The sequence below is a fragment of the Gymnoscopelus microlampas genome (assembly GCF_963454915.1).
Source record: "Gymnoscopelus microlampas genome assembly, chromosome: 10".
NCBI classification, from domain to species: Eukaryota; Metazoa; Chordata; class Actinopteri; order Myctophiformes; family Myctophidae; genus Gymnoscopelus; species Gymnoscopelus microlampas.
Window position 1 is genome coordinate 3,994,248 of NC_139947.1, and position 21,646 is coordinate 4,015,893.

The 21,646-nt window shown below is 42.3% G+C and overlaps 1 protein-coding gene across 4 annotated transcripts in view; it reads right to left on the reverse strand.

Annotated features, from left to right (window-relative positions):
• The window catches only part of scube3 (signal peptide, CUB domain, EGF-like 3), a 259,149-nt gene that overhangs the window by 82,390 nt on the left and 155,113 nt on the right, over positions 1–21,646 (reverse strand). For all 4 annotated transcript variants that reach the window (XM_084069065.1, XM_084069064.1, XM_084069063.1 and 1 more), the window contains exons 5-6: positions 20,009–20,155; positions 15,374–15,490 (exon numbers count right to left, since the gene is read on the reverse strand). In XM_084069065.1, the coding sequence (XP_083925191.1) occupies positions 15,374–15,490; positions 20,009–20,155 (264 nt within the window). The remainder of the gene's footprint in view (positions 1–15,373; positions 15,491–20,008; positions 20,156–21,646) is intronic.

The window sequence follows — 21,646 nt, forward strand, 5'->3', positions numbered from 1 at the left end:
ATATTATTGAAAAATAGTTTTTACATAAATCACAGCACATAACCCTTTCAGATCCGGGTCCACGGCCAAATATAATATAAACATTTTGGGGGTCCCTGACTTGAAACGACCGGTGTAGAGCACACTAGTGCTGTGAATGCATGGACCACCCCATATGTTTATGTGAGCTGCATAACGCATGTTTACACGCATGCACATGGTGCATGCATGTCTGCATGTGTGCACCACGGAAATGTTTGTGTACTTATTTGTATGCCTGTGTGTTTGTGTTGCAGGGAGGATAACCATCTCTCTCTCTCTCTCTCTCTGTCTCTCTCTCTCTCTCTCTCTCTCTCTCTCTCTCTCTCCTTGTCTCTCTGTGTGTGTGTGTGTGTGTGTGTGTGTGTGTGTGTGTGTGTGTGTGTGTGTGTGTGTGTGTGTGTGTGTGTGTGTGTGTGTGTGTGTGTGCGCGCGCGCGCGTGCGCGCGCATGTGCAAGTGCGTGTGTGTGTGTGCTTGCATTACAATACTGGGGGCCGAATGTGCCCCATCATCAGTATAGTACAGGGGTCTTCAACAGGGGGTCCTCAGAGTTACTACAGGGGGTCCGCAAAATCTTTGTGTGATATGTTTTTTTTTTATTATGTTTTTTACCTTAACCACTTCAACCCTAGCATCCCTTTTCTGAGTAGAACTTTAGCCAAACATTTGCCAAAAACAAGCGAGGCGTTTTGAGCTTGTAGATCTGCTATTTTTGGCCAAGAGATAGGTGTAGAGGGTAAAAAGAGCAGACCACGTAAACAAAAAAATGTTGAATCTGAAACACAATTTCATACAGTATAGAGGGGGTCCCTGCTTCATCTCTTTCTCAGCTAGGGGGTCCTTGGCCAGAAAAACAGACATTGTGAGGAAAACGTTCCTGGTCCTATCAAGAGAAATGGTTGTTTTATGGTAAAAAAAAAAAAAAAAGACAACTATTCCACAATCTCCGAATGCTATATAGAGTCTGGAACTACGCCTCCTGAAATCCTGAAAATATATTTTAAAATATCTTTGCATTTTATTTTTTAACCCATTAAGGCCTGAGTCCAATTCTTACTAATGTCTTCTAAATCCTAACAGAATTATTTAAAACGTACTGTACGTTTCTATATCAGTGGTTCTCAAACTTTTTCATGTCAAGGACCCCCAAAATTATATGTATTTGGCCGCCGACCCCCATCTCAAAATGTTTTGTTCCAGGGACCCCCAGAAGCAAAGATTAGAGTTAAAAATGTTCGCTTTAAAATAATATAAATATATTAATTTGCACACATTTTCTCGATTTTTGAATAGCCAAAGTGTAAAATAATGCTTTTAAGCTCAAATCAAAAAGTGACACAGATGCATTCCAGGTCTTAACTCATTCAGTGCCTGACTTATTTCTGTCAGTTTGGCTCTGAGTGCCAGAGCCAAAAATACATTGTAAAAAAAAGTGCTTAGGAAGCAAGATACAGCCTTTTTTCAGTAAGATGTTAAACAAGAAGTGAATGAAGCAGCAAATCTTCAAATCATGATACCTTGGGTTCTGAACATTATAAAAAAAAAAAAAAAAAAACATTGTTTTTTCATGACGTCGGTGACGTCATTGGCACCCTGGGCTTATAAAAACGTGACATCGGCAACGTCAATGGCACTGAATGAGTTAATGGGTTAATTTCCATTTCTGCTAAGCAGCATGCTATCTACTTAGATGATTTTGATTTACATCAGGATAAATGTGCGCGACTGCGCGACAAAGTGGGGAGGAGGCTTCACATCTGCTTTATATTTTAATCATGATCAGAGCTTCCGAGTCCCTGTGTGACTGCATGACCGGAATAACCGGAAACATTTGAAAATTGCGGGAGGCAACAGTCTGGCCACGCGAAACTACGGTTCAAGGGTCGAGGTTATGGCGGTCGGTGTATAACTTCACACATTCTCTGCCAGGTATGAATTAATTAGGGCGGCAGTGGCTCAGGGGTAGAGTAGCCGGTAGAGCAGCCGGATGGCAACCGCGAGGTTCAATCCCAGGCTCCCCCCAGAGTTGGTGTCGCCTAATTGCTCCCAGTGAGCAGGTTGGTGCCTTGCATGGTTTCCTCCGCCATGTGTGTGTGTGTGTGTGTGTGTGTGTGTGTGTGTGTGTGTGTGTGTGTGTGTGTGAGAATGTGTGAATGTAATGCACAATCTATGTACAGTGCTTTGGATAAAAGCGCTATATAAATGCACCAATTAATTATTCTGCCACTGCCAGCGTTTTTTGCCTTATTTTGAAAATCCACGGAAAGCCAGGATGTGGACACGGATGTAAACAAAAGCTGTCTGGGGGGAGGGTCTCTTCTATCCACCGGAACCATTTTTTTTTACCACGATCGTCCATTCTGTTGTTTTATATCGGCAGTTGAATATGGCTCATTCATCAAAAAAAAGAAGAAATCCGAGCTAGAAGTGTTTTTCTACATCTCATAACAGGGGAGTGGATGGAGTGACCCTTTTTTGGGGTCACTCCATCATTAGACTGAAAGAACGAGCCCAATCGATGGTCTTGAAGGGCGGAGCCAAACCCAGGCGCTGGATTCCAGCGCCTGGGTTTGGAGCACTCTGATTGGTTAGGAGATAACAAGGTCCTAAGACCAGCGTTCCTGCAAGGTTCTCCCAGGCTTTTTTTCTTTTGAAACAAAAAAAAAACGGGTTTCCGAGGCTACTCCATCATTATCTCGCAGGCAAGGGTTGGCGAATAGCGCCATCTAGCGTAATAAAAGAAATTGACGGATATCTCTGTCAATAGCAGGGAATGCGTTAATGGCGTGCTTGTGTTGCGCACTGTGGGGAAAAAAAGCGATTGATAAGCTCACAACGATTGACGGCGCAAGCCGTTGTGAGCTTGTAGATTGGCTATTTTCAGTAACTATTTTCAGCTACTTTCGACGCTGTCCTAAAATGTCCTCACGTGTCCTCACAAGTATATACAGTACAAACGCGTGCATGTGCGTGTGTCTGCATGTGTGCGCGCAGCCGCGCACGTGTGTGCGTGTGTGCGTGTGTGTGTGTGTGTGGCATAGTGTGACAAGCCCTTCAGATGATTTCTGCTTAGCATGTCCGCATCTGCCTGCTATTTGTGTGTGTTTATGATCTGCTGCGCTAGCAGAATGAATACTTCCACATGATCTTTCCTCTCCTCCCCACTATCCAAACCTTCTACATCTAAATGCAGGGGTTTTCAACTGGTTTCCAGGCTCAAGGACCCCTAAGCAGAGAGAGAGAGAGAGAGAGATGAAGCAGGGACCCCCACACTAGTAGTGTTGCAGATTCATTTTTTTTCATAGATTTCATAGATCTCCTCATAGACTTGTTTGACAGCACTGTCAACAGTGTTGTGTAAATGAATGTCAATGTGTATGTTCAGACATGTAACCACTTCAAACCCTCAATACTTAGTAAACTTGACCCGGAACTTAGCAGATCTACAAGTTCACGATGCGTCACAGCGCCACACATTGTGAGCTTATAGATCTGCTGCCTTCGGTGAATGCCCCCCCCCCCCCCCCCCCCCACAATAGGGACGCAGGGTTTGAAGTGGTTAATAATAAATAATAATAATTAAAAAAAAAGTTCCTATAACACAAATATTTGGTGCCCCCCCCCCCCCCCCCTGTAGTAACTCTGAGGACCCCCCTAGGGGTCCCCGGACCCCCTGTTGAAGACCCCTACCCTTATCTAAAGTTGGACGGACTAAACTAAACTGGAGCAGCCGCTTCGCTTCAAAAATCTGAAACTCCAATTTGAATCAAAACCAATTTGAGTGGTTTTGACAAATTCGATTAAACTCACGCTTAATCAGACAGTTCTCTTTTGATCCGCTAAAGTGTGTGTGTGTGTGTGTGTGTGTGTGTGTGTGTGTGTGTGTGTGTGTGTGTGTGTGTGTGTGTGTGTGCGCGTGCATATGGGAGCGTGCGTGCGAGCTTCCACTGACAGTGAGATTAACGACTCTCCACGTTTAGGCATGCATGGCAATAATGAGCAGTAGAGAGATAAGCCAGATGAAAAGAACCAACGCTCACACACACACACACACACACACACACACACACACACACACACACACACACACACACACACACACACACACACACACACACACACACACACACACACACACACACACACACACACACACACAGGGCCCCAGAGAGCTGGCTTCTCTATCAGAAGAATAAACGCTGAAAAAACCCCACAAAGCATGACTATGAAAACCAAAACATCCACCAGAGAAGAAGAACAACCAGGAAGCAGTGAAGCTATACAGGAAGCTGAAAGCACTGATTCATAACCTCGTTGCACCGCAGCAGTGACGCGTGCCGGGAGAAAGAAAATTGCAGATCTACCAGCTCACAATCTGAGCTTGTGGATAGGCTACTTTCGGCACGTGACACCGGCCAATCAAGCCATGGACAGGATGAGCCTGTTATGGAACAATACGTATATACATATAACACCCCCGGGATTTGAACGTGTACATAAAAGGGGAACACTAAAGCCAAAGCTCTTATAACCACTAGCCTAAGAGGGAATCGAACCTTCGGCTTCGGGGAGATATTAGAGGCTTTTGGGTCATCAGGCAGAGTCTCTGAGCCGCTCTCCTACCCTCTTTCACATCCGACCGCGGGTTGTGTCAGGGTTGAGTCAAAGCCCCGCCCCCTGGAACTACTAAACATGTCTGAACCTCTTAATGCACCCATGTCTGATTAGGAAAGTAGCATGTTCATTATTTTTGAAAGAAACAACGACCTTCATTCACTGCCAAGGGCGACTTTTAGCGGGGTTTTTTTTTTGTGTTTCCACTAGATGGCGCTCTTCGCTATCACATGAGTGACAATTTCATCCCCGGATGCACACAGAACCAGGAGATCACGTGATCCCAAGATGTACTGCTCCATTCACTTCCTGGTTAAAGTATTTGGGAAATCGCCTGTATCTCGCCTCCTGTTTTACTATGTATTTTTGTCGAGACATGCTATTTTCAACGGCGTATGACAAGTGAAGGGGAGGTCGCAATGACTTTTTTCTTTTTTTTCGGAAGCATTGATCATACTGGAGATAAATATTCTGTGACTACTTGAAAAGGTAAGAAAAGCTAAAAATTGCTGGCAGTGGATGCTTCATTTATTTATTTATTCTGGCAGTGAATGAGTTAATACGGAGGAGGAACATTCCACATATTTTGATAACAGGAACGAGGATCAATCAATCAATTTATATATTCCATATTACAAGTTGGATGACATATAATTATTATCCTTCAAATTGGGTGGCATATACGATATTATCTTATTATGAATGCATTAGCGCTGAAAAATCTACCTAGTTTAGAAGGCAGGGCAAGTTTATGTACACATGGCACATGTTCACTGTGCTTTACGCAAAACATCAAGCAACAGAAAACGCATTATAAGATGACATTATAGGATTAGTTTTCCAAAGAGTTTGTTCCAGATATATGTGGTGCATGGGAACATAATGATGTTGCTTCGTCGCCTCGTTAAAAGTGCACTCGGTGTGCATGTGACACAACCCTGATACAATGTGGTTGGATCTGAGGGACACGCCCCTTTGATCAGCCACTGCTGAAACACAGATATTAACCCATTAAGACCAGGAACGCATGCATCTGTGTAACCACTTTAACAATGATTCTATACTTTGGCTATTAAAAAGATAGCAGATATACATGCTGCATAGCGCGGAAGCGAGTGCTGTGCTATATGAGCTTGTAGATTTTTTAAAGCGAAACTTTTTAAGTCTAAATCTTTGCTTCTGGGAGGGGGGGGGGGGGGGGGGGGTGCTTGGGACAACATATTTTGAGATGGGGGTCCACGGCCAAATACATATAATTTTGGGAGTCATTTCATTGACATAAAAAAAGTTTGAGAACCACTGATATTATAGCAACATACGTTTAGAAAAAAAAAAAAGGTCAGGATTTAGAAGACATTTGTAGAATCCCCCAGAAGCAAAGATTTGAGTTAAAAATGTTCGCTTTAAAAAAAAAAAAATATATATATATATATATTCAAAGATTTGCACACATTTTCACGATTTTTCAAAAAAATAGCAGATCTACAAGCTCGTAGCGCGGCACCAAGTGCCGCGCTACGAGCTTGTAGATCTGCTATGTTTGAACAGCCCAGAGTATGAAATAATGGTTATAGCTAAAAATCTAAAATGACACAGTATGCGTTCTCGGATTAAATGAGTTAACCCATTGATACCTGGAACGCATCTGTGTCACTTTAGATGTCTTTGGCTATTCAAAAATAGCATATATACAAGCTCATAGCGCGGCACCGAGTGCCGCGCTATGAGCTTGTAGATCTACTATTTTTGAAAAATCGTGAAAATTATTTTTTTATATTTTTTTCCAAAAAACTGTTAGGATTTAGAAAATGTTTAGAAGCGAACCTCAGGTCTTAATGGGTTAAGACTCTGACAGCCCTATAACTATGTATGTCAGCTACAGGTATACAGTATATATATCACTTTACAAACCAAATCTACTGTATAAATACTATATTTTTTGCAGGGTTAAAGCAAAACTACATATCAACTCACTGTTCCAGCGCTCAAAGCTCTGACCCCATGACAGAAGGGCTTATTATTTATATTCATACATACGGTTATATTTTCATTTAAAACCTCAGCCCCTCTCAATCCTCAGCCCTGTCTGCACCATTGCGCAGTGGTGGAAAGTAACTAAGTACATTTACTCAAGACACGTGCTGTACTTCAGTGCAATTTTGAGGTCATTTGAACTTTGAACTGGAGTATTTCCATCAATACTACTTCTAATACTTTTTTTACTCAAGTAAAGTTTTGAATACCGCACTTTCTGAGTATTTCAACATTGTGGTATTTTTTTATTTTTTTTACTTAAAAGTAAAAAAAAGTACTTCTTCTTCCACGGCTGTGATTTTTCCACCAGTCTTTGGGAGTATAACATTGAAGCTATAAGACCATCTAATTAGTGTGTGGTCAGTCCTTGGGCTCTGTGCAGCGGCTATAGCGGCCGGTAATGACAGCCTGACGGCTGACCAGACCTTGACACACAGTGGTGGAAAGTAACTAAGTACATTTACTCAAGTACTGAACTTAAGTACCATTTTTTTTTTTTTTTTTTTACTTTACTGGAGTATTTTCAATACTTTTTACTTCTACTCCACTACATCTCAAAGACTAATATTGTACTTTTAACTCCGCTACAATTATTTGAAAACTGTAGTTACTTTGCAGTATTGATACATTTACTTAAGTAAAACAAATGTGAGTACTTTTTCCACCACTGTTGACCAGACCTTGACACACAGGCCTGCGTCTCATCAGAGCAGCGGAAATAAAAGAAGAGGTTATTATTATTTTTTTCAGAAACACTAGCGAGCTGAAGAGAAAAAAAAAAACGGGCCGCGACCCAAACCTGAGAACCCTCGAACCCAGGGCCGTCAAACTTAACAGCCACATAAACCCAGCCAACCGCCTTAACCAAGTGCACTCACAGTATATATCTATCTCGCTCTCAGGCAAGAAACCTAGCATCTCCGTCAGTGGTGGAAAAGTACTCAAATGTTTTACTCAAGTAAAAGGATCAATACTGCAATATAGAAATATTCTGTAAGTAAAAGTCCGGAATACACAGTTTACTTGAGTAAAAGTACAGAAATATTGGTATCAAAATGTACTTAAAGTACCAAAAGTAGAAAGTAGCCTACTCATTATGCAGAATGTCCCGTTTCAACATTTTAACCCATTAAGACCTGAGGCAGCGTCTAAAAAAATTCAAAATCCTAAAAAAAAATCGGAAAAAAATATAAAAAAATAATTTTCACGATTTTTCAAAAATAGCAGATCTACAAGCTCGTAGCGCGGCACTCGGTGCCGCGCTATGAGCTTGTATATCTGCTATTTTTGAATAGCCAAAGACATCTAAAGTGACACAGATGCGTTCCAGGTATCAATGGGTTAAAAGTATAGAATGTATATGCGGGAATCGAACCCAGGACCTTCTAGCTGTGAGGCGACAGTGCTACCAACTTACAATTTCATTTTTTTCCCCCAAAAAATGAATGCCCTACTACTCCGTCATTACGCTGTCATGTCAAGGTAACGGATATTGCAGATCTACAAGCTCACAATGTGAAGTTATTTGTTTTTGCTATTTTTTAAGAATATAAAGTGAAAGTGAAATGGTGTTTGTTGTATTTTCAAACATAGTGAACCAATGAAAAGTAACAAGAGCTTGCGAGCAGGGACGCAGAGGGCGTTTTAGAACCAAAGGTGTCCCCATGCATGTAGATGTCAGAGGTTTTTTCTTCCTCACAAAAGTGGGAGGATATCCCTGAGTCCCTGAGTCCCACTGAGTATGTTCAATTTTCACATTTTTTTCCCCCAAAATAGTAGATCTACAAGCTTGTAGATCCGCTATTTTCGACTAGCCAAAGAAATAAAAATAAACGACACAGATGCGTTCCTGTTTGAATGGGTTTAAAACACAACCTCTTTCATTACGTCAACTCAGGCAAAACCAAGGATAGATCAGCCAAAAAAAGTAGTCTTGGCTGTGTTATAGTGATTAAATGGCTTATGAAACCATTCAGAAATGCATCACACGGCCACGGCTGTTATCACTATTCTGCCAGTCCGTGTTGTTCTTAATGCTGACAATTTGAGCATATTTTGTATAATTTAAAACAACAAGTGTCTAGTGGTCTATTCAATGGTGGCGTTTGTTGTTAGACAGCCAGATCAAATCAGGGCGTTGTGTCTTCAATGAAAGACAATCTGAAAGAAACTAGAATTCCATTCCACGGCTCAGAAAAAAAGCCCCCCCCCCAAAATAACTTACTAAAATAATTTATAATTGCTTTCTTATCTACATTCTGTTTCTTTGTCTGACTATTAGGCGTGACTATGTGAGTTTCAACAGTATGTTTGCAATGTGCTTTTAACACATTGAGTGCCAATCGCGTAGACCTACGCAAACCTATTTAAAGCCGTCACATGCCAATCGCGTAGACCTACGCAAAGCGGTCTTTTTTTTTTTTTTTACTCACAGGTTGAAATTTAATTGTAGGCCTTGTTCGCCACGACACATTTCATTGTAGCACCACCGGAAGCGGAATTATTCTTCTCCGGATATTTTCGTTGCCATCCGCCTCCATTCTAAAGCGGACACAAGAACGCCATTTTCTCTTTGTAGTTTTTCTCATCGCTGATCACTGTTTAACATAAACCGTTGAGATGGCGGCTCCGTTTTGCATGGGATTTTCACTGGTCGAAGCACTCGGATCTCCGCTGTGTTTACAAACAGTTTAGAGCTCAATCTTAAGGATTTTAACGAGGTCTATGGCGACGCGAAAAAAACAACAATAAAACGCTGGCATTGGTGAGTACATTATGAGATTAAACGCTGGCATGGAATGTGTTAGTATTCATGTAACTACTGAACACAACTATAATTGGAATACAGAGAAAATCGCCGATTATCAGGCTCAGAACGTAAAAATATTTTTCTTATTTCTTTTTTTTTTTTTTTTTTACTTTTTCCACACAGAACCCGGAGGTAACATGCATACAAACTGGCTCAATAGCGCCCCGTGCCAAACAGGACAATGTGGTATTGCAGGTGAAAGTGCTTTATAAGCCAGAGAGAAGTTAGTTGGAATGAGTATATCTGAGGCTTGATTTAGGCTCAAACCTTTTGAAAAACGTTTGAGGGACATAAACAATAGGATATTAAATATTGTTATTATTTTTTTAATTCATGGTGTAGACCCTTTAATTGGTCAAGCCCAAATAAAAAATGTTCAAAAATTGTTGTAGATGTGCTGTTTTTGAGCATTTTTTGGAGTATCTTTGAAAGTGGTTGTTTTGCACATACGTAAATGCTGTTACCTTGGTCATGGGGCTCCCTCAAAAAATAGATCTCATATAATCTCACAGGAGAAACTCTCCCGGTGAAATAAAGGACGCGTATAATAAAAAAGGTCGCTGATGTGTTCAGTGGCCTTCATGGCAGGTTCAACGGGTGTTAATTCACTGAACGATGGCCTTCATAGCGATGGGGTTCAACGGGTGTTAACCCTTTTAGACCGGGAAAGCATCTGTGTCATTTTAAGATTTCTTTAGCTATATAAAAATAGCAGATATACAAGCTCATAGCGCGGCACCGAGTGCCGCACTACGAGCTTGTAGATCTGCTATTTTTTTTTTTATCGTGAAAATGTGTGCAAATCTTTAGTTTGAATATATATACTTTTTTAAAGCTAAAGTTTTTAACTCAAATCTTTGCTTCTGGGGATTTTACCCAGAAAAAAAATCCCCAGTCTTCTAAATCAGTTTTTTTTTTCTAAAGTTTTATTTTATTTTTTATTTTATTTTCTTATTTTGCTATATTTTCAATGGTTTTCAAACTTTTTTCATGTCAAGGACCCCCAAAATAATATGTATTTATCCGCGGGCCCCCTCCCGTCTAAAAATATTTTGTTCCAGGGACCCCCAGAAGCAAAGATTTTAGTTAAAAAATGATTTGCACAAATTTTCAAGATTTTTCTAAAAATAGCAGATCTACAAGCTCATAGCGCAGCACTCGGTGCCGCGCTACGAGCTTGTGTATCTGCTATTTTTGAATAGCCAAAGAAACCTTAAAATGACACACATGCGTTTCCTTCCTGGCCTTAAAGGGTTAATTCACTCACTGGCTCATGAACGCTATGCTCGAGTCGACCGAGACACAGTGCTGACAAAATGCCAAAGCTGAAGGTCAGGCCAGGTAAGGGAGGTAATGCCATTCACACCGTCAAAATGCTAAGTGTTCATTTAAACCCATTCAATCCGGGATACGCATCTGTGTCATTTTGTGATTTCTTTGGCTATTCTAAAATAGCAGATCTACAAGCTCATTGCGTGGCACAGATCTGCTATTTTTGCTAAATCTTGAAAAAGTATGGTCCCTGGAACAAAACATGTTGAGATGGGGGTCCGCGGCCAAACACATATCCAAAAATGTTTTCTAAATCCTAACGGCATGTTTTCCATGACAAGGACCCCAAAATGATATGTATTTGGCCGCGGACCCCCATGTCCCCCATTAAAAATGTTCCCTTTAAAAAAAAATATATATATATATATCAATATTTGCACAAATGTTCAAGATTTTTCAAAAATAGCAGATCTACAAGCACATACAGTAGGTGCCGCGCAATAAGCTTGTATATCTGCTATTTCTGAATAGCCAAAGCATGAAATAATGGTTTAAGTGGTTACACAGATGCGTTCCCGGTTTTAATTGGTTTAAACAAGCTTTTGCGGCATTATACCGTTTCATGGAAGATGCTTCTGAATTCTATTGCTAGTTTGACCCATTAATTATGTGACTGAGAACTTTAATCCATGGCTGCCTCTGGCTCAAGAGCCAAAGGTTTTGCTGTTCAGAATGAAGCCTTATGCGGAACAGGCTCTATTCACAGCAGCCATATTATGAAGACATTCACAGGTGTTACCAATGATACTAATGAAGGCTCTGTTCCATTCTGGTCAAACAGAGTCAGGGTGCTGATATTGTGCTGTGTTGGCTCACTGGAAACACTCTGTTACACCAGTGGGTCTACATTTGGGGTCCAGGGACCCTCATGGGCTTCCAAATGGCCCCTTACAGGTGTGTAACTCTCAGAGTTATGGGGGTCGTGGAAACCACTGTGCTACACTAAATGGAACAGAGCCTTCATTAGTATCATTGGTAACACCTGTGAAGGAAGTAATAATATGGCTGCTGTGCATAGAGCCTATAAACAGAAACTCTGCAGGTCTCACTAACGGCCCAGCAGGTGGCGCTACGGCTGCAGAAAAAAACAAAACTGTTGATTCCGTCAAAGTCAATGGAAACTTGACCTGACTTAACACTTTGGCTTTATTACCTTAGTAATAAACCTTTTCATAAAGCCTTTATGTCTTCAATCGCTTCTTTCAAGTGCGTACTTTCACACAGTCATGACATGCGTTTCTTTTTTCTTTTGTAAATGATGATCCCATTAATATTTAAATGGATGATAAAGCAGGTTCTGGCTGCATGGCAGAGAGAGAGAGAGAGGGAGAGAGAGAGAGAGAGAGAGAGAGAGAGAGAGACCACTGTCCAGTGAAGTAAAGCTGGAGGAAGAAGGTACAGATTACAATTACAATTTGTAATTGTAATCCTTCGAGGAAAAATGAGACGCAGAAGCAGAGAGATGTTATGTTAAACCCAGAGGCTCAGCAGAAGCTACAGATAAAGCAGCAGAGTCAGTGATTCTCAAAAACCTTTCCATTTCTAGGACCCCCAGTTTGATATGCACTACTAGACCACGGACCCCCAGTTTATACCAGTGTTCATCTCTGGGACCCCCCCCCCCCCATTTTAAATTGTCAAGTGCCAATTTAACTCTGAGAGCCGGGTCCATTTGGTTCCATTTGTACACTCTCAGAGTTGCAGATCTGTTAGGGTCCATTTTGGTTCCTAACTATCAATAATCATTAGTGGACCCCCTGGAACCCCATCGAGGACCCCTGGGGAAGGGGGGGGTCCCCGGACCCCATGTTGAGAACCACTGCAGTGAAGAAGGAGGAGCCTTTTGTCCTTGTATGGCACAGATAATAAAAAAAAAAGAAAGAAGGGTATGGTTAAAGGAACACTTTCCAAACCTCATATGATTGGTCCTCACTAATGCTCATCATAAGATCACACCGTGTCGGTCTACTCTCTCTGCGTCTCATTGGTGGGGCTGTGGACAGTTCAGAAACCATGCCTACCAGTGACATCATCGATCGTGGGATTCCAAGTAGAGTTCTCAACGGGCCTGAGAATGAAGGCCTGGGCCTAACTGGGCCCTACTGGGCCGGCCCGAGGCTCGGCTCGGCCCGAACAATTACCATACATTTAGGCCTGAAAACCCGAGATAAACAAAAATGGGTCACATATCCAACAAGCTTTGAACTGAGCAGATTGGACCTTCTGTTCCAGAGATAATGGCCAAAACATCTTGAAATTTCGATTTTCGATCGCCCGATGTTTGATTGAGTTTTGGCCATGGTGGCGTTTTTTTCTTTAATAACACGGGCTAGGAAGGACGGACGGCGACAAACTAGATACCAGAATAAAGTTCATTTTGAGCTGCATCCAACACATCCACTGCCATTTCCGTCTGCCTTACCGTTTGGCCTCTAGGGGCAGTTGAAATTTCTTCGCAGAACCCGAGGCTCGGCCCCGCCCCGCCTAATTAGCATAGATTTTAGGCCCCGGCCCGACCCGGCCTAAAAACGTCGGGTCGGGTAGGGTCGGGTTCGGGGCAGAATTTGAGAATTCTAATGCCAAGCTAAAGGAAACTACAGCATAACTCTTCCTGGAAAGTTAGCAGGCAAAAAAAAAAAGCACTTGTTCCTACTGTACATCAATAAAACGTCAAGAAAAATAGAAATCTAATCCACAGTCCACCTGAGACACACAGAGAATGTAGACAGAAGTGACAGCGTCTCATAGTGAGCGTTATGAGGACCCATATATGACCATTGTTGGGGAAAAAAAGTTAGCGGCTTCCCAGCGACTGACAGCCCGGGTTGCCAGATCTGCTTATTATAATTTCCCCGCAAGATTTTATTTGAAAATAGCCGATCTACAAGCTCACAACGCGTCGCATCGCGACGCGTTGTGAGCTTGTAGATCTGCTATTTTCAAATAGCTGATGTTGTATGTTAAAGTGCTCGTGTGGCCCATCGTCGCTTCTTTTGGGGCTGGTTTTCCTAGAGCTGGTTGCTTGTTTTTCTCACAGAATCTGGCAACACTGCTGACAGCACAAACCGGTGCATTTCATTATGAGCCCCGCCCCCCCGAAGCCTCTCAATCACTCGCCGTCCTACGGATGCAATTATCGTGCGTGGGGGGCTTAGTAGCAGCCCCGCCCTGTAAGGAAAAGTGTAAGGAAAAGACGCGTTCCCCCTTACGTCGTTGTCCTTGGGATATACGCTGGATCACAGATAACACACCTGTGATTGATACAACCCAGTGAGCCATAGTCGGCTATACTGCCCTGTCAAGGTAAAGAGCAGTAACTACGAAATCAAAAATCACTGAAAAATGGGTTTAAAAGTGATTCAACTGGTCAGCCAAATGAGATATCGGCATAATAAGTGATATTACACTAATTGTGCATCTGTTCTTGAGGTAATTGTTTATCCCCCAAAATCACAAAGGCTAATTTGACCTTTGGGATACACAAATAAGTTGGCGTGTCCAAAAACGTAGTTACTGCTCTTTACCTTGGCAGGGCAGTATAGACCTCCGTCGAAAACCGGGTTATAACTGGTCAAACGTTTTTTCAACGTCTATTCTGAGCGTAGACATCATTTCAACAGCTATAATATGTGACTGACTGAGTACAATGATATAGGCCGCAAGTAGGCATTTGTAATGTTTTTTACAGATTATTAAAGTACAGAATATAAGCTTTCAATTGAAGTGTCATTCATTGAAATTGGAAAATATTTGAAGAAGATGTGACCATTTGAATCTTGTTATCTATAATATTCCAAACTGAGATAATCCCTTCCAAAGAATGTCCACTCCAACACCTCTCAGCTCCAGGTAATGGGCGTGAACAATGGGTCATTTATTCAACCTAGCCACTCCTCTAATCACTCCCCCATTGAAACCTATCAGTTAGCTGTCCACTCTATAAAAATTTAAAGCAACACAATTAAAATGTTACAACTGCTGACTGCTACAACACATCATTTTCGGATTTTTACGAGTCGACTCAATTGACCAGTGGTGGAAAGTAACTAAGTACATTGACTCAAGTACTTCAAATTTATTTTGCTATTTTCTACTGTTTCTCAACTGGCGAGTTGATCCCCAAATCTCCAGCCACTGTCACATATAGACGGTCTATGTACTTGTACAGACGCCTAAAAAACTGCTAATCGCTAAGAATAGACGTTGAAAAGACTGCCACTTTTAGACCAGTTATAACCCGGTTTTAGCCTAGCCATTAGACATATTTTAGATAGCCCGGAAAATGCTCAGTGGGAATCTGATCCAAGGTGTAGATTATATTGTATTTTAGCACGGGAATCGGCCAATCAGCAGGATTGGGACTATCAGTTTTAGAAACAGTTTTATATAGTGACAACAGCTCTTTACTTCAAATTCAATATGGAGATCACTGGTGCTGAGGAATCCCACCATGTTGGAGCGTTCTCTGCACTGAGTCCCAGGTGAGGAGACTCACCTACACATGCATTATCATTGAATTATTAATATTATTATTTACAATAATAATAATAACGAGGTGACTCACCTACACAGGTCTTTCCGTCGGTGTGCAGGGCGAACTTCATGTGACAGGAACATCTGGGCCCGTGGTCCGTCTCCTCGCAGATGTGCTGGCATCCTCCGTTGCCATAGTTACAGGTCACTGTCAACAACAGCAAACATTCACTGGGGTCACTGAGTGATGGACAAATCAACTATCTCCAAATTAAAGGTGAGAAACCTCCTAACTCCACTTGAGCTATGTTTGTGTGATGATAATATAATGTATTTCCCATTAAGACCTGGAACGCATCTGTGTCATTTTAGATTTCTTTAATAGCAGATATACAAGCTCATAGCGCGGCACCGAGTGCCGCGCTATGAGCTTGTAGATCTGCTATTTTTGAAAAATTGTGTTTTTTTTTTTTAAACTGTAAGGATTTAGAGAATGTTTAGAAGCGGCCTCAGGTCTTTTAATATAATAATAATATGATATAATGTATTTGGGTAAAGTGATGATAATATAAGGTCACATTCAAGTTATAAAAAAGTTATAAAGTCACCATACCAACTTTGATGAGATATATGTGACAAAATAAAGTCTTTCATTCTTGAACGTCGCTCTTGCTATCGCGCGGTGGCCTCATCCAAGTTCTTCAGACTCGAGCAGAATGTACAGTTATGTGTTTTTGGTGAAAGTGCTGCGTGCGACCCGACGTAGTATCAAAGACAGACATTCATGGCTGCGTGTGTGTGTGTGCGTGCGTGCGTGCGTGCGTGCGTGCGTGCGTGCGTGCGTGCGTGCGTGCGTGCGTGCGTGTGTGTGTGTGTGTGCGCGCACTTCTTTCATAACATGAATGAAGTGCATTTCTTTCATATACGTAGACAGCAACATAAAAACGTCGCCGGTGAAGAGGTGACATCAAGAACAAGTCAGACATCGTCATAAATCAGGGGCGTCGGTTACACGCGGCTGACATCGGAAAGCAGTGCGCTTTGCACGCACACACATCGTCTCTGTCGGGTGGAAACCTCATTATGTCAAAAGCTTTCCAGGATTCAAATAAAAAAAATAGCAAAAATTGCAGATCCACAAGCTCAAAACGTGGCGCGAAGCGTCTTTCTGCTACTTTTGATGCTTGCGTGTGACGCTGTGGTATGATCAAGTAGGCCATTAAAGGTAGGGTAAGTGATATGTTTTGGTAACATTTTGTTTGTTTGTTAATAAGGTTAAAGTACTATATGCTGATAGTAATCATTGCTACAGAGCGTTTGTTCGGTCACAGGGGTCTCTCCAGCTCTTTAACAAACAGAATATAGTACATTTTCAGGTAAGTGAAAACATTTAAGTCAGGAGAGAGTACTGACAATGCATTTTCTGTTTAATAAAGAGCTGGAGAGACATGGAGACTCCTTTTACTGAACAAACACTCTATAGCAATGAATACTATCAGAATATAGAGCTATTTAACACTTATTTTAACCAAAGTAAATCACTTACCCTACCTTTAATTTCCGAAAAAACACAAAAAAATATCTGCGTGTCGTCGCTGTTGGACCCGAACTCACAGGTCCATTTGGTTCCCATTTTGTACACTCAGAGTTAACCCATTTAAGACCTGATTAGACAAAATCCTAACCTAAGTTCTCTGGAAACTTTTTTTCATTCAAAACATGTACCAAACATCATGTTGCTATATAAATAGCAACATCTTAGATGCAGGGGCAACAACATAGATGCAGGGGCACGGTAGCGCAGTCGGTAGCGCTGTCGCCTCGCAGCTAGAAGGTCCTGGGTTCAATTCCCGCCGGGGACGTTGTGGCCACTGGGGGCGTGTCCTATCCTCCGCGCCATCAGTGCCCATACTCTAGTTGGGGTTGGCAAAAGGGCCTCTCTGTGTGGAATTTGCATGTTCCCCCCCGTGTCTCCTAGGGTAGTTACCCTCACAAAAAAATATGCAGTAATCTTGGTCTCTATACTGCCTCCCCCTGGTCAGCCTGATGGAGGGGAAAGGAGCTGGTTGGAATCATGTGTTCCTTCCACGCGCTACGTCCTACCGGGGAAACTCCCCCCTGTCAGGTGATAGGAAAGCGGCCTGCTCACTCCTCATGCATTGAAGGAACCATGAGCTCAGTTCAGGGCTCTCCCCAGGCTGGCAGAGGGAGAGTAGCGCCGGGGATTACAACCTTAGGCAATTAATATCTCCACATTTAAACATTTTGGGACTTTTTTCGTAATTTAATGCTCCTACACGATCACACGAAAGCATCGAAAGTAGCAGATCTACAAGCTTTTTTTTCAGCTTGTCGATCTGCTACTTTTGCTATTTTTTCCATTAGAAAAAAAACTGGGGGTCCTTGAAATAAAAATAAAAAATAGAAAAGATTTGAGAATCAGTAGTGAAATAGTGGGCATTCATTCATGTCCAAAACCTAAAAGAAATGAGAATATACGGAGATACAAGGATTCCGGGGGCCCGATGACAAGCGACGGTTACCAGTGGTGCGTTTTTTTTTGCGTGCGGTGTAAAAAAAAAAAAGGGGGTGGGGGGGGGTTTGAGTTCTCTGACATTAAAAAAAAACGTCTAAATACACCTGTGATGACAGACTGAAACAGAGCCCTGCCTTCTGCTGTCTGCACCCCCCCCCCCCCCCCCCCCCCCCACCACCACCCGTCTCCCCCCCGCCCCCATTCCCGACACCCTTTTGCCCTCTTCCCCCGAGCTGTCATCCTATAGAATAACACCTCTCCGATCCTTATCCAAACACAGACAAATCCCCCTTCACCCCCTCGCCCCCGCCTCTGCCCCCCCCCGACCCCACTACCCCCCCCCCCCCCCCCCCCCCGTCCTGACAGGATGAGCTCCGTTTTCAGTGGTGGAAGAAGTGCTCAGATATTTGACTTAAGTGTAAAAGTAGCAATGCCGTTATATAAAAAAAAAATACTCTGTTACAAGTAAAAGGCCTGTGGTCAAAATGTTACTCGAGTAAACGTACAAGTATTGGCATCAAAATATACTTAAAGTACTCAAAGTAAAAGTACTAATATGTCGTGATGCGGGTCGCGTTGTGAGCTTGTAGATCGGCTATTTTCAAATAGCCTAAAACAGGGCTAAAGTGGTTAATGTATGTTTTATGATGTAATAATTGATATCTGCTAAGTAACTAGCAACTAAAGTTGTCAAATAATTGTAGTGGAGTAAAAGCGCAATATTTGTCTCTGACATGTTAGTGGAGTAGAAGTAGAAGTACTGAAAATTGGAAATACTCAAGTAAAGTAAAACAAACTCAAAAGTGTACTTGAAAATGTACTTAGTTACTTTACAAGTTACTCTTACAACTTCTTGTTCTTGCATCAAGGCCAGCATTGCGGTGGATCTCAAACGTTTTTTTTTTTGTGGGACTCAGGGTCTCGCCCGCTGTAAATAACTGTTTTCATCCACGTCACCCCCTGAATGACTTTGTTATTGTTTTCAGAACCGTATGTCATATCACGGTACGTAAATATGTAAATCTTTCCCTCCCTAAAGATACTGTATATGTCACAAGGAAAAAAACACTTGAGAGAATTCCATTAGGGACAAATTGAAAATAACTTTATAGTTGACGTTTGACCACTTTGAACCCCAGCATCCCTGTTCTGGCGGGGGGGGGGGGGGGGGCATTCTATTAACAAGCCAAATAACAGCAGAGATCTGCTGTTTTTGGCTTGTTTTGGCTTGTTAATAGAATCCCCTGTAGAATCCCCCTCCCTGTCAGTCAGTCAGTCAGTCAGTCGACCCTAAAATCACTGACTTTTAGTCAAATCGATGATTTGTTATAAACTATTCAACCAAATCAACCACTCTCAACCGTGTTAAGAGGTCAGATGGGTGCCCCCCCCCGATACGGAAAAGAAAGGTTGAGAACCACCCAAAAAAATAAAAATGTTATTTGATAATAATGCTTTGTTGTGTTTTTGAAGATGTGTCAGAGATGGCTTTGTAATGGAAGCTAAAGGCTACTAAAAAGGTATAGGCAAGCTCAGATCTCTTTGAAAGGTCCCCACTAACCCATGCATGCTTGTGTGCGCGCGCGTGCGTGCGTGCGTGCGTGTTTGTATTAGTATACTTATATTATGCCAGTGTCGTGCACCGAAAAATAGCCGATCTACAAGCTATACGAGCTTCTGGATCTACAATTCTTTGGCTCTAGGCTTACAGTTAAAAATGGTTCCGCCTCTCAGAAACTTTCCCAGAGATTCACCAGCTTACATGGAACTGCAAATAATATTCGAGGCAATTCACCCCAATACACTGTTGGAAGCTCAGCCTAACCCTAAAACCGAAATAAAGTAACAAAGAAACGAACACAATCCGGCCAAAACCCGCACATTTTCGCACAGGCTGTGTGTGCGCAGGGGGGGGGGGGGGGGGTGGGGGGTGGCCTGTTCAGTGTGTCTTTCAGTTGTTCCGCCACTGTACAAACCTGTGTGTGTGTGTGTGTGTGTGTGTGCGCGCGTACGTGCATGTGTGTGTGTGTGTGTGTGTGTGTGTGTGTGTGTGTGTGTGTGTGTGTGTGTGTGTGTGTGTGTGTGTGTGTGTGCGTGCGTGCGTGCGTGCGTGCGTGCGTGCGTGCGTGCGTGCGTGCGTGCGTGCGTGCGTGCGTGCGTGCGTGCGTGCGTGTGCGTGAGATCTCTTACATTTGCAATCCTTCATGTTCCTGGTCAGGGTGAAGCCAGGTCTGCACTCACAGGCGATGCCCCCCTTCTGGGTCTCCCTGCAGATGTGGGCACAGCCGTGGTTCTTGTCCATGCAGGTGGGTCCCTCCTTCGTCCCCTCCGACCGCACTGGAAACACAACGACACAGTTTTTACAGTCAATTTAACAGGCGTTCAGAGCAGACGCTCTTTATGCAAGAGTCACTTACAATAATAAGCAAGGTAAACACATTACAGTACATCGAATGCAGAGAGACAGACAGTGCAGTGCCTCTTGGCAAACTAGGATCACAGGCAGTGGTGGAAAAAAAGTACTTGCATGTTTTACTTAAGTAAAAGTATCAATGCTGCAATGTAGAAATACTCTGTTAGGGCACAGTCACCAGGGTTGCCAGATTTGCTTAATATAATTTCCCCGCAAGATTTATTTGAAAATAGCCGATCTACAAGCTCACAACGTGTCGCATCGCGACGCGTTGTGAGCTTGCAGATCTGCTATTTTCATGCAGCTGATATATTATGTTAAAGTGCACACGTGGCCCATAGTCGCTTCTTCTGGGCTGGTTTTCCTAGATGTGGTTGCTTGTTTCTCTCACAGAATCTGGCAACACTGACAGTCACACCAAACTACGGTGTCCCGCTGTTAAACTCAGGTTGTGCGCCGCCAGAATGCTATGGCATGTACCAGCAGGCGTATAGAGAGCATAAACGCAAGGTGTGCGCAACGCGCGGAAAGATGCGCAAGACCATCAAACCTCGCCATTCCCATTGGAAAAGCATTGCAGATTCCGCCCCATAGGTAGGACAAAAGTGCGGTGTGACCGTGTCCTTACAGGTAAAAGTAAGGAATAAAAAATGTACTTGAGTAAAAGTACAAAAAGTATTGGTATTAATGTACTTAAAGTACCAAAAGTAGAAAGTACTCATTATGCAGAATGTCCCATTTCCCAAGTTTTCAAATGTAATGAATAAATAAAAATAATGAATTAAAATCCTTTGAAAATAGAGGATCTACAAGCTCACAATGCGACGCATTGTGAGCTTGTAGATCCTCTATTTTCAATTGGCCGAAATGTACTGTATGTAGGGCTGAAGTGGTTAATGTATGCTTTGATCAAAATCTACAAAGTAACTAGTAACTAAAGGTTTAAAATAATTGTAGTGGAGTAAAAGTACAATATTTGCCTCTGAGATGTAGTGGAGTAGAAGTAAAAGTACAGAAAATTGGAAATGCTCCAGTAATGTAAAAATTACCTCAACATTTACTTAAGTAAAGTACTCGAGTAAATGTACCTAGTTACTTCACACCACTGATTAAATTAACCCTTTCACTGTGGGATTTGACAGTGTTTTCATCCTTCAAGACCATTTAGTATTTCTCATTTCTCTAGCAATGAAGAATTTGAGTTATTTTCAAAAAACGGGGTGTCCATTATTGAAATAATACAAACAACCACTTTGAAGCCCAGCTTTGACAAAAATCATTGCTGGCATGGAAAAATGAAACTCATTACTCATAACTTCTGCTGAGGTTATTTGCTATTTTAAGGTCGTTTTGTCTACAATGTGTACAATGCCAAGCTCTCTATAAATTGGTAGAACATCTGTATTCTTCACACA